We start from the raw sequence: 13,102 nt of genomic DNA, 5'->3' as shown, positions 1-13,102 counted from the left end.
ACAGTAGGCCAACTTGTCAATCAAGCTTGGGTTTATGGAGGCAGTCGTCGGTACGAATAGACTCTTTCAGCGTGGACGATGTCCTTCGTTCGAGATGGCCAATCTATGTGAAGGCAAAAGTGATGGTTTGACGCCGACGACAAGGTTGATACCATGACATGACTCTTGTATGATGCAGGATATCGAGCAGAAGCAAGGGAGGACGAGCAAGTTGTGGCTTTGCTTTACGCGTGGATGATGCTGTGGCGGATCTACGAGCAATCCGGGGAAAGTCCCTCGGGCCCAAGCCAGGGTGTCAGTGTCGAGCTCCAGGATACAGACGAAGACTCGCCGCGGATGGCTTGCGCTGCTTCAATTCGGCACTGACCAACGTCAGTCGTCCATGATCTGGTTCAAAGCATGCTCTGATTCGAGCGGTAGCCAGCATGTGTGGCCGTTCTCTATGTCGTCGAAAGGGGATCCACGGGAAAATGTGAACTTGAGTCAGCCCGTACTTAACGGTTTCTACATTTGGGGTTAGAGTTGTTGCAAGTACTTCCTAGCGACATCGAACGAACCATAGCGGGAACCCCATCCCCCGAAGAGTTGAGACGCACTTGGCATTGAGCGAGATGGATGGCATCAGCAGGAGGACAAAAGCAGAAAGCTTCTCCGCATCGATCGGCATGGTCTCCGCTCCCCTTCGACCGGAGGCTCTTGGTGGAATGTTCTCCAATTCTTCTCGACATTGTGATGTGATGGTTTGGGTGACGAAGGCAGTAGCGGAGGCGCAGACGTGCCTGTGCCTGTGCTATCCCCTCCAAGATCTCTGGTCCCGAGCCGCCCCCCCTTGCGGGAGAGAATGCTGGCGAGCCGGGATCATCGCCATGCATTGACCATATCTAGTTGCCATGTGGTGCGATCCTTTCGTGCAGACACGCAGACTGGCCAACTCGCTACCTGGCACCGAATAGGTAGAGCCATGAGCCAAGATAGACGGGCGGATGGTTGATAAGAGGAAAGTTATTGGTCGAAGGTAGAGTGAGCAGACACAAGCTGCGCTCTCATGGCTGTGTCAGGTCGGATCGGAGGGCGGGTGAGATTCCACTTCTATGCGGGATGGGTGGCCAGAGCAGCAACTCGCCGTCCAGACCGACACAATGCATTCGCCCTTTTGTCATAAGGAAGGGATGAGACGGGCGTAGAGCTGTTCACTTGGTCCTAATCTGTGGCAAGCATCCGCAATGTTGTTACTATCGGGCGTTGATATGTTGCAGCGACAATGATGAGACGACGGTCCACCGTGGCCGGTTTCTTCACGGCGCTTCTCTACGGCTTTGGTACCCAGGATGCCAAGGCCCTGGAATCCATAGATGCAAGTGCCTATCGATGTTATCTCGCAAGGTAAGCGCAAGACGGGTTTGAACGTCCCAATCGAGGAGCTGCGAAGCTATCCTCGGCACGGCAAGAAGAACATTCATCCCAATTTTCTCAAGTCTAGGTCGATCTCTAAATGTCCTTCCTAATGTGCAACTGTCTGACAAGGCTCACCGCCCGTAGTAACGACGGAAGGTTCGCTCGTCATCGGTCAGTAATCAGCACGAGCCAGGGAGGAAGGCATGGTCTTGGAGCATCTCATGCTGTCCGATATGAGTGAGGGCCATGTTAGTGTGTCTTCGCGCGGAAAGAAGTGAGACATTCTGTTCGAGGACTCGTCTAATCTGCAGCAACGAAACAACTAGTCCGTCGACCCAGCTTGGTAACTGACAAGTAGACAAGACACCATCAGCAGAATGGGCATAGGCAGAGGCAACGTCCCAGGATAGCCAGTATCAAGTGTGGATTCTGTAGTACTTACTCCGTACAGACCATCTGAATCCGTATCCGTACTTACCTCGAGGCATGTCACCTGCCAACTGGGTCATCGTGGTCTAGCCGTTCTATTCACATACTACGGATACATCACCCTTGCATGCCATTGCTTTTCTTTTGCAGCTCTCCGAAGTTCGAACGGTAGCCCGCCTACGATGTGTCTCCGACCCGCGGCTTGCCTCGATTGAGGCAGTCTAGGCAAGGATCCTATTTCGTCTCATCTTTTTTTCACCTCGCAGGCCCCCCATGATCCATACCCCTTTTCAGCAGACATGCAGACAACAAATCATACCGCTTTTCTGAAGCTGGGGGCCAATCGCCACCAGCTCAGAAAAGGGAATCTTTACGAACGGGTAGCATGCATGGTCTGGGCAGTGTACATGTCTGTCGTACCGTAAGCGGTACTTCTTCACACCCAGCTTCGTCCGCGGCATAGAGTATGGAGTACCGTAGTCATGCTTAAACGGTGGAGGACCGGCACGATGTCAAATCGAACCTCTAGTGCCGCCTGGCAGGCTATGGCGTCTTTCGGTATTTTGCCTTCTTTTTCTTTTTCCTGCTTCTTTCCTTGTTCCCATCGATCCGTTCGAGATCTGACACAGACATTACATGGGCATGTTTGGCGGACCGGCCCTTGATCTCGGTGAAAGAGCTGCCAAGCGAACGTCATCTCACGGGGCTGAAATGACACTTGTGGTTGATTTGCTCATGTACTGCATTATAAATGAGTTGTTAGTTAATCTGTCAAGTGTCAGTGTCAAACGTCAGAAGCAGCAGAGTCATGCCTGGGCTCGTGTGAAGCCATGTCGAAGATGAAGAAGAAATGACATGTTGCAGGCTCGACAAGGCTGCGCCAAGGACACCCCTACGGCTGGATTGATTAGATGGCCCGATCTTGGCGGTCCGGTGAGTGCCGGCTTGACCAACGGGGTCCGACACAGTGGTCTGGCACCAGGTGTGATTACCCAGGACAGGGGAGTCCATCACTTTCCCGTGTCCCTTTTCCGCCCGTGCGAGAGGGTTGTTGAATATCCGCTTTTTCGTATAACAAACTACAAAGCCAGGGCCTCACGGGGCGGTCTGCCGGGACTGAGTGCTTCTGTCCTTCAATGGACAAGGCAGAAGTGAAGCCGGTTGGCAACGGCAAGTCGGGGATCCGGGCTTTAGAAAGGCCCTGGCATTGGCAATGTTCACCCATCCAACATGTCGCCGATCTGATCTACATACCTACAGGCCTACAGGCTATCGGAAGATGACGAGAATGCATTGCCAGGCACCTTGTTGCTTGAACGCTCATGTTCGTCTTAAGATACAGTGGCCGTCGATCCAAACAAGCCCCGTCTCAGCTTCTTGGAGAACGGTTGGCCTTGTCTTCCACTCGTCGTTTCTTTTGTAGATGTGATACCGTATCCGTCCGGTACTTGAAAAGGCACCGATAGATACCTGCTCCGGGGAAATGCATGCATGGGCCATGTATGTAATTTGGATCAAGTACCGGCCTCACCAGGTGCCGCCTGGGTCGATGAGACGCCCATCAACCGGGCTTTTACTGCGTCAGTGCATGGCTTTCGCACGTCCCCTTGGACTTTGGAAGGGGACGTGGTGGGCAGTGGTAGCAGTACAGGGGGGCTCTTGGGTCCCATTCAAACTGGGAAGGGTATCAGATGTTTGCGGAAGGTCGATAGCGAAGCTCATGGCATTCTAGCTTAATAGGACCCAGATCAGACTTTTATATGGGTTGAAACTGGATTATGGTGGATTAAACCAAGACAATTCTAGCTGTCGTGATGAATGAGGCCGAGAACGCCCCCTGCCAGCGGCGAGTCTAGATGATCGAGGGCATGGTTGTCAAGAGTCCAAGACTGGAATCTGGCGCCCACGTGTTGATTAATTCGTGAGACGCCGCTGCCCACCGGGCATACCTACTCAGGACTGTGACGGAGGGTTACAGCTCTGATGGACAGAGGTTAGATTGCTCGGCTGCTACCCCAAGGCATGAGGGACAAAAAGGTTAATGAATGAGGTGTGGATAGATGTTTTCGAGAAACGACCCATCTTTACGAGTTTGTGGTGAGTTGCAGAGTCATGTCCTTATTGCACTTCGGGCGGAACGGGTGTTGCGTGCCTTAGGGTTTGTCGGCCGCGGTGGAGAGTTACTACGCGCTGTATGCCGTGTAAGGCAAGGCAAGGTGCTCTCAGTGACCAGACTCCTAGCCAGAGAGGCCAGCACCCGCTCTCATTCAAAAGTCTGGGACCAGGGCATGTCCATGATGCCATTGTTGAGGCCATGGAGAGAGTGAGAGCATTGGGCTCCGTACCGGTCAGCAAATATCGGGCAAATTCTGAATTGTTGTTAGTTAGTGTGATTGGCATACCTACGTCTGGATGAGGCCTATGGGGAATACTGTGTATGGCAGGACTGCGGAACCACCCAGAGTCCCTTGATCACCTCGGGTCTGTCCAGTTGCGGGAAAGGAGGGGTGACCTGGGGCTGACCAGTCCCGCCGAGGATGCGACTGTACAGGACAGGGACGGGTCGGGTTCTGCCCAGGTCAGTGTGTCGGTAACCTCTGGCGAGGGTCGCCGGGACTTTGCGTCCAACATGCATGGGCCAGTTGAGACTTGAAGTTGACATCAACGGACTGTGTAGGGTCACGAACCCATCTCCATCCACCCTGCTGTCATATTCAATGCTCAAGGTCGATGAGGGCCTTGCTTCTCTTTACTACACCAGTCCCTAGTTTCTGTACGGGCACCGCCTCCATCATCTTTGGTACGTAGAAAGATTCGATCAGGGAAGCAGCTTGCGTAAAGCAACGAGTTGGCAATATCAACACGGCTAGTTGGGTACAAGAGTGCTGCTCGAGCAGGTGCTGCGGCCAACCGCTGACTCGGGATTATCGAGCTTGTCGTTCACCATATATTAACTGCTCGAGCATGTCTGTGATCCGACTCTCATCTTGCATGATGCCAGCCGCTCTCTATTGTAAGGGGGTATGTACGTGGTGCGGCAGGCAACGGCCACGGCAACAAGACAGCGCAGTTTCAACCTCATTTATCAGTTTTCTGAGGGCCAAACCGCAAATGTGACGGACTGATTGACCCAGGTGCGGAAGATGTGTACGGTTACATTGCCGGTTCAAGGCCAATTTTTTCTTTATACCTCCACTCTGAAATCCGAGACGTCCTTCTCGAGGCACGCTGGCGTACAGCATCTTTTCAAAACCAGAGACAACACGGTCCACCATCGCCAAACTCGGGTGTTGCATCACAGATGCCATCTTACATCACTAGGTCCCGTGGTTCCTCCCATGTTCTGTTTTGCTTTTCTTTGGGCTTGGCATATGCCATGGCCGCAAACTTCCAAGTCGTCTTGACCTACGAATACAATCGTTCGTCTTGCTGCACCGAGGTGGTTCGGACGATTCACACCCACCACAGATAACGAACCGGAAATACCGGCTGTCTCTCGCTCTATTTCCTGTCCGGTAAACGAACGTTGCCGTGTTGTGCGGTAGAGCGGCTCCCTCTTTCATCTTGACTCTCAGTCGCACAATTCCATGACCGACTTCGACGACAACCAACCAAAGACAGAGTACATGTCCTGTCCTCAGGCACTTTCCGAATTGTCTGATTGTCTGACATCTGATCCCTACCGACAGGAAGCGGTATCCTGCTGTGCGTCTCCCATCTGGGTCCATCTGAGCGAGGCGACCTGTCCATCTTGCATCCCCCTCCTCATTTTAGAGCGCGCTACAGCTGTGCGCTGCAGTGACGGCACGCGCTGCACCTGCTCACAAGCTCACTTCTTTTTCATCTCCAAAAAACCCCACACATCCCATCCAGCTCCAACCCTTGCTAGCCATCCATCGAGTACCATCCTCGTCTCCCATGCTCATCTTCCTCCCCCATCATATATGTAGGCATGTAGGTATCCCCGGGTCGTGTGAGAGGAGAAGAAACAACGGCAGCGCCACAAAGCAGGTACATCACAGTTTGTTAGCCACGCGACTCTGCAGCAGCCCGTCTCGAAGGGGGAGGTCGCTCGGGCGCCTCGCAGGTTCCTGTCCAATGTCCATAGTTCGTCTGACCAGTCAGCGCTGACAGACTATCACGGATTATACAGACGAAGCAGAGCTAATCGGCGTGTGTTGTTGAAATTGATGTATCACGACACGGCACGGCATGATGAGACTTGTTTTATGTACAGAAAGAAGGTTGAAGGCAGCGGCGGCCTGCATCTGCCTTGTCCCTGTCCGGCTCTGGTTTTTTTTTTTTTGCCTTTCGCCACGAGTCGTTCATTAACTCTACCCAGGGTCTTTTGAAAATTGCTCTGGACATTCCTCTACATTTTCTCGCCTCGACTCATTGCGCACTCTCAACACTATCACGGCAGCTTTCTCTACCGTAACAACGCCGCCTGAATTCATTGTGTGATTCGGTATCGGGCCATGTACGCCGGACGTCGAAGAAGTCACCACACGACAGACGACGGGGGAGGGAGGGAGAAGATGAAGTATCATTAGACATCAATAGCTACCCATCGGCTGGGAAGACATCTGAGCAATTCTCACCATGTACTTCGCCTGTACAGATACACCGCACACCATAGAAGGCCTGGATGAAAGTACCGGGCCAGGTACTCCGGGATGGCCATTCGCAGTGCCGCTTTGCGAATTACAGAGCGGATACCCGTCTTTTGATGACTGGGTCTCTCGTCCGGGGCACAGCGAAGGAAAAGAAGGAAAACGAGACAAGGGACGGCGGGCGTCATCCCAGTCTGCCAGCACCAGCCCGGCTCCCCAGTCGCATCGAGGCCTTGGACAGAACAAGACAAGCCTCTGTGATCAAACCGCCCCTACCCCGGCCTCCACGCTACCGAAGCAGCAACCTGCCTTGCCCCATCTTTCCCCAACATCGTGCCCCCTCTTCAGACTTGCTCCGAGTGCCTCCTCTTGCAGTCTCACTCCGTGGTGCCTCTAGGTAGTCTCTCCTCTCCCTCTGTGCCTCTCTCTCCGCGGCACCTTCGTTCTTCCCTCGGTCCTTGCTTTGGGCCTACTTCTCCTCCTCTTCCCCAAGCTACTACCTGCCAACTGCCAACCTATCCGTACGGATACACTACGTATCCCTCTCCTCACGCGCTCACACATCCACACTATACCTAAGGTGTTCTCTCTGCCAGACTTTGCGAGGTGATCCAAGCCCGGACAGCAGACATCCTCGAATCTCTCTAGAGCCCAGTGTCCACTGCTACCACCCCGGCTCGCCTTCTTCTCTTTTTTTCTGCCCCCTTCGTGCAACATCCCCTTCTCCTCTGCCTTGATTGGACTTGAGCTCCTTGTCAATCTCCTCCCCCTGGTTCTGTAACCGTTCCTTTTTGATCCCCTGCTGCTTGTGCTTGATGCATCCGAACTGTTTTCCACGCAAGAATAACGAGAGACGAACACACCCTAGTCGGCTGCACTAGCCACCTCCACATGTCTACTCCCTCCTAGACGACTGCTGGGGGGAAAGACAGTCATCATTTTACCTACTAGGCCCGGCCTGGCAACCTCTTTGCCTTTCTTTACTTCATAACTTCACCAGTCCCCGACCCTGTCCCGTTAGCTCGGCCTCTTGCCTGGTCTCTGTGCTTCTGCACTTCATCGTGAGCCTCTCAACTCAGCTCATCTGCTTCCCGACAGCCCAGCTAGACGACTGCCAGGCCCTTCTAAAGCCACCTCGATATGACCTGATCAACAACAGCTTTGCCCTCCAACCGGCCTACGCTAGCTATTCGGCTTGCTGAAAACAGCTGAATTTCATTCACCCCACATCTACCGGCGCCGCTCCGAACCATTCGACGACCATAGATTACTTTTTACAACTACCGACCCAATCTTTTGGATGATGTCGATGTCTGTATACGAATCAATGAACGGACTTCCCCCTCCCGGTATTCACCCTGTGGCCATGTCCCGTCCTCAAGTCGGTATTGAGCGCCTACCGACTCGGCGACTGAGCAATGAGCCTCGGGAGTCTATGAACTGCAAATCATGCCGCAAGCGCAAGGTGAGACAGCATGATGGCCTCTCAGCCTCGCCCAGAGCAAAGTCTTTCCCAAGACCATAGAGCCATTATCTAACTCAACATAACCAATAGATCAAGTGCAACCGGCTACGCCCATCCTGTGAGGCCTGTCAAGTTTTCCAGTGCCCTTGCGTATACGGTGAGCCAATCTTTTACATGCTTATAGATAAGAAGATGAAACTGGGGAAGGTTTTAGGAGGCTGATGTGTTTTACGCTTGCTTTTAGATGCCGTACCCAAAAAGCGTGGGCCAAAGACGGATGTGTTGGAAGCACTGTTGAAGAGGGTCGATGGGCTGGAGGCAAAATTAAAAGAGAAGAATGCTGGAGAGCAGACCCCGACCACGCCGACTACCGCCGGAATCAAGGATGAAGAAACCTCACGAGCAGACGACATTCCCGACGATGACCCAAATCCCAAGCGTATAGCATTGGACACCAAAGTAGACGCTGACGAGTCTGCCGTTTACTCGCCAGCCCCGGCAAGGTAGGCCATGATGCTTGAGCAGGAATTTCTGGTGAATAGATTGACTGACTTTGCCAGTGAGCCTTCGCCACCTACCGTCCAACCCGACGCGTTGCTAGACACCTACTTCTCGCGGTTTCACTCCAAGCCCTATCACATCTTAGACGAATCATCTGTCCGGCAACGACTTCAGCTAAACCAACTACCGAATTACTTAGTTCACGGGATCTACGCCGTTGCTGCAAGGTGGGTGTGAGCATCGCCAGCTCACTGAAGTTGCTGACCGGATCAATAGATACACACCACATCCTAGTGGATACCAGTCAGCTGTACATCTGAGTGAAGACTTCGCTTCGCGTGCCAGAGCAGAGATCGATACCGATGAGCCTTCGGTTGACGCGCTGCAGGCTCTACTCCTGCTGGTCATTGCCTTCACCGCAGCAGGGAAAGGCAAGAAGGCGTATATGCTGATGAGTAAGTTAAGGGAATTAGGTGCCACACTATATATTGAAATGCTAACATGATGTCCAGCAAATGCAGTTGGAATGGCAATGGCTCTCGAAACTCATCGCGAGATGGACAATAATGCACGCGTAACGCCAGTCGAACGAGAAATGAGGAGGAGACTTTTCTGGACTTGTTACTTGCTCGATCGTTTCCTGGCTTGCGGCTCCAAGCGTCCATCTCTCATCGGCGACAAGACCATCCTTCTCCGGCTTCCGTGTTGGTCACCAAACCCTTCGGTACCCCCGATCGACGGCGAATTTTTTCAGTCTGGGTCCAATTTGCAGTTTCTTCAGGGAAGCGGGAAGAAGTCTCAAGGTAGCACGGGGATGCTCATCGACATCAGCCGGATTCTTGGTATAACAAATCGCTACCTGGCTGCTGGAGGTGTCAAGGGTGACTCTCATTTTCCGTGGCACTCACTTTCAAATCTGTCAAAGATTCGTCAAGATTTGGACATTTGGGCTTCCGGCACCGAAGACGTTTTCTCAAGCCTCGACACGCTGTTCGGTCAACCCGATTCGACGATTCTGGTTCTAAGCAAGCTCATCTATCACCTCATTCACTGCCTCATCTACAGGCCGTTTCTCCCCATCGACCTCGCCGAGCTCGCAGGAACCGGTCAGCACCAATCTTGGCAGATTGAAGCAACAAACATGTGTTTTCTGCACGCGAACGCAATATCTGAACTTGTCGAACTTGGAAAGCAGACCGGCACAATCGAATGGCCGGCTTTCGTTGGCTATTGCATATGCACCGCTGGCACAGTTCACATCCACGGCGCTCACTACAACAAGAATGGCAATGGTGACTCGACTGTGTTCAGCATGTCAGCAGACTTTCTGTCCAGGGAGATGCAGCAACTGAGCGAGCTCCGGTACGCTTGGGCAAGTGTCCAGCATCAGAGGGAAACACTGCAAGGAATTTACAATGCCCATTCCGAACTTGTCAAAAGCCTTGCAAACAATCCGATGCGATATTCTCCGGCATTCCACCTCGAGGACTTTTTCGATCGCTACTCGAATATTGGCGGGCCCGGCGGCCAGACCTTCAACTTTGACGCGGCAAATTTGAGCCTTTCTGATGTGATTGTCGACTTCACCACAGACACCTACACGGGTCACGATCTTTACGCGCCTCGTGCCAATAGCATAAACGAGCCTGAGCGACCGAGCCTCAAGCGCAAGAACACAGCCCCATCTGGACGGAAGCGTCCAGATGCCAAAGTCCTCTCACCGCTCAGCACGAGTCATATGGCGCGCCCTCATGGTCTGCCAACGCCTTCTCATGTCCGCCACTCCTTTTCACACCCAACCCCCACTATGGCATCTCATCCGTCACCGGGAATGCTGGCGACGCCCACATCTCTGCCTCCTCATCCCGAGACCATGGAGCACCCTCCAATGTCTGCCTCACACGGACAATACGACGAAACTGCGGCCAACAACGCGGCCGTGGCGGCAGCGGCGGCGGCAGGCTTTTCTCTTGGACCTCAGAGCCACCAGCAAGCCACCATGCCGTCGCTCTCTTCAAACTCCTTCTCTCCACAGTTCAGCTTTGCCACACCGGGGGCAAGTGGAAACAATGAGGTAGGGGGCAACTACAATGACCCCATGTTCGGTGGGCTGCCTACAAACGCATTTGGTAGTCCAGCCGCGTGGCATGGGGACGAAGGTGGAAACAAGGTATCCGGTGTCGCCGCGCCCAGTCCTGGAAACAAGAGCAACAACGGAAGCACTGGCACCGGCCCAGGTGAGGAGAAGGACCCATTCTTGAGCCTCCTGGAGCAACTTGCGGAGAATGAGCACCAATTCGCTCGGGGCCCAGGCAGCGAGCTTGACTTCTTTTTCGGTGGTACTGGAGCGTCGCACTAGGATTTTGTACGATTCAATGGTTTCATGTGGTTCCGACTTCTCAGTCAATGGCCGCGGTCATTCGTCCCGCACTACGATATCTCCTCATTTGAACGCGAATTTTCTTTTGGACATTGGGGTCAACATTCAGGGGCAAAGGTCATCATTTTAGAGATTTGGAAACAAAAAACAAAAGGCTCATGAGGATGGAAACGGCACTTCTGGGGGAGCTCTTGACGAAGGAATGATCTAGCATGCGTGGGAGTTTGGATCAGTTGTTTACTTGGGGGACGTGTAAGATGAATAATAGGCACGCAGAGTCCGATGCCTTTCTGGCTAAGAGTTTCTCTACTGAAAGAGAGAGTCTGCTGTTTCTAAGAGGAGGAGAGGGTTTGCCATTCTTGTTGGCAACTCAAAGGCCCTGTTGTGGCCCGCTTAGGCGTTTTGAGCCTTTTAGAGTTCGAGACTCGTCCAAGTATACGCTTATCAGAGCTTGTCACAAAACAATTCAAAGAAAATTTATCAAAATTATCACAACTTCCGACATGGACTATCCAACGTTTGACATCATTTATTTGCCGTACACCCTGAGGAATCAAATACCGACATGGCGCCGTTCTACGCCGTTTGAACGCATCGGTATGATCCGATCGGACACCTGAGTTCCCGAACCACCGTTACCGCAAGTATGGCACTATTCCCCGAGATATCTTTTCTACGGCATCTACGTTGCCAAGATTACGGATGTTGGTTCACGCATGGAGATGAACATCGCCAAGGGATTATGCGTGACTAGCTACCTTCGCTCACTTGAGAAGCAGTATCTACAGAAAGACATGCTGACTGTTGCTTGTATCTTGGCAGTTGTTCACTGCACAGGAAGCAACGGTCCTGTCCCTGATCTGAGAAACTAAGGCTTGGGATCTTGGGGCTAGTCCGGGGAAAGGGCTGTGCCGCGTGGTATAGATTCTAGTTGAGCCTCGGTCACCAAACACCGAGGTGCGTCGCTAACCCCATCCTTCCCAGTAAATGTGGCGCATGGCGGGGAAGAACGAAAAGGAATGAGGGGAAATTGAGGGGAAGGCGAGGAGGTGTGGTCTCGTGCCGTCAGTGCTAGGTGAGAGGATGTACTCTTGTGTAACGGGTCAGATCGGCGAGAGCTTTCGATGCTTGTTGCCTTGTTGTAGACAAGCCACAGCCAAGCCCAAGCCAGCCTCGGTATTTGGCAGGCGGGACGGAACGTGTTTCGAGAGAAAGAAGGATGAATGGCACAGTCTGCGCCTTCATTTGCAGATCAGGGTTTCTTCTTTCCCTTTTCCCTTTCCCTTTTTGCGTTGGGGAAGAAGAGGGTGTGTAAGGACGGTGCATGCGGCTCCGTGGTTACATGGCTCCTCGATTGAGTTGGATGGAAGGGAGGGGATGGCAGGGCAAATTAGCACAACGAATGAGACATAATTGGGGCCCTTCTGTGTGATTTTCTGTCTGTCTTTCTCTTCTGGTCACGGAGCACCGGGCCGTCGCATCTGAGGCCCTCAAAGTGGAAGGAAGGGAAGAAGCGACAGCGGCGGCGGCGGCGGCGGTGACGAGAGCGGAGAAGGGAAGGGGGGGATATACCACGGCTTTCTTATGGATGTTATGGGGTTTGGTAATGAGGTGGTATTGAGGCTGGGGTTAAGGACCACCCGGACGTGGCCGGGAGTGCGGATACTCCGTACCTACATTTGAGAACGAGGTGGGATTGGCAGTGATCAGGGATCTGGGGCTTCTCAGGTGAGGTCAGCAAGAGGTGCCGTTGGGCCAGGCGAGGTAGTATTCGTGCTAAAGCGAGAACGAGGGGGAAAGCTGCAAGATAATAATGCGGGGAAGAGAAATAGAAGAAGAAACAATGGTTCTAAGACGGCTTCGTTCTCTGTTGGGTTTAGCGCTCGTGACTGGGATGTTTGTTCAGCTGAGAGGGTGAGGAGGCATTTGAAGGGTGCTTTGATATGATGATCGTCTTATAGAAGGATCGATAGGATGAAGCATCAAGGTCGCAGGTGTGTTGCTTAGCGAGGGCCAGCCAGCGTACCGAAGAAATATGGAATCGGAAGGGTGGAAAAGCACATCGCTGACGGCTGGTGGTCGTAGTGTGGTTAATGTTGGTTTTCCGTGGGTTGAGTAACCTTCGGAGGTTGGGCGGGAGGTATCACCCGCATGATCGGCAGCGCGCCTCGCGCATGATGGGTAAGGCGACCCCTTTTACTGAGAAGGGCTTGAGGATGTTGGTTCCGGAGGTTGTTCATCCTTTGGAATGCCCGGGATTGAAGGTTGTACGACGTGATGCTACATTGTGGGGTTTGCGGGGGGAAGCTACAGTCGGAA

At 53.0% G+C, this 13,102-nt stretch overlaps 4 protein-coding genes across 4 annotated transcripts; 2 read left to right on the top strand and 2 right to left on the bottom strand.

Moving 5' to 3' along the window:
- Positions 1-1,261: 1,261 nt before the first annotated feature.
- On the top strand, positions 1,262-1,636 carry CCOS01_05894 (uncharacterized protein; the record flags this gene model as incomplete). Its single annotated transcript, XM_060454069.1, has 2 exons — positions 1,262-1,383; positions 1,540-1,636. The coding sequence occupies 2 exons, from the start codon at positions 1,262-1,264 to the stop codon at positions 1,634-1,636; spliced, it is 219 nt and encodes a 72-aa protein (XP_060315841.1).
- A 2,451-nt stretch (positions 1,637-4,087) lies between these two features.
- On the bottom strand, positions 4,088-4,459 carry CCOS01_05893 (uncharacterized protein; the record flags this gene model as incomplete). Its single annotated transcript, XM_060454068.1, has 2 exons — positions 4,088-4,193; positions 4,257-4,459. The coding sequence occupies 2 exons, from the start codon at positions 4,457-4,459 to the stop codon at positions 4,088-4,090; spliced, it is 309 nt and encodes a 102-aa protein (XP_060315840.1).
- A 3,305-nt stretch (positions 4,460-7,764) lies between these two features.
- CCOS01_05892 (fungal specific transcription factor domain-containing protein) lies at positions 7,765-10,762 on the top strand (the record flags this gene model as incomplete). The annotated part of the gene is made up of 6 exons (XM_060454067.1): positions 7,765-7,902; positions 7,993-8,059; positions 8,147-8,405; positions 8,463-8,630; positions 8,680-8,858; positions 8,916-10,762. The coding sequence occupies 6 exons, from the start codon at positions 7,765-7,767 to the stop codon at positions 10,760-10,762; spliced, it is 2,658 nt and encodes an 885-aa protein (XP_060315839.1).
- Positions 10,763-12,873: 2,111 nt separating this feature from the next.
- CCOS01_05891 (uncharacterized protein) lies at positions 12,874-13,023 on the bottom strand (the record flags this gene model as incomplete). The annotated part of the gene is made up of 1 exon (XM_060454066.1): positions 12,874-13,023. The coding sequence occupies one exon, from the start codon at positions 13,021-13,023 to the stop codon at positions 12,874-12,876; it is 150 nt and encodes a 49-aa protein (XP_060315838.1).
- Positions 13,024-13,102: the final 79 nt, after the last annotated feature.

This window comes from Colletotrichum costaricense (assembly GCF_030867565.1).
Source record: "Colletotrichum costaricense strain IMI 309622 chromosome Unknown Scaffold_5.1, whole genome shotgun sequence".
Lineage (NCBI taxonomy): Eukaryota > Fungi > Ascomycota > Sordariomycetes > Glomerellales > Glomerellaceae > Colletotrichum > Colletotrichum costaricense.
The sequence above is the reverse complement of the archived record's forward strand: the minus strand, read 5'-3'. Positions and strand labels throughout refer to the sequence as shown.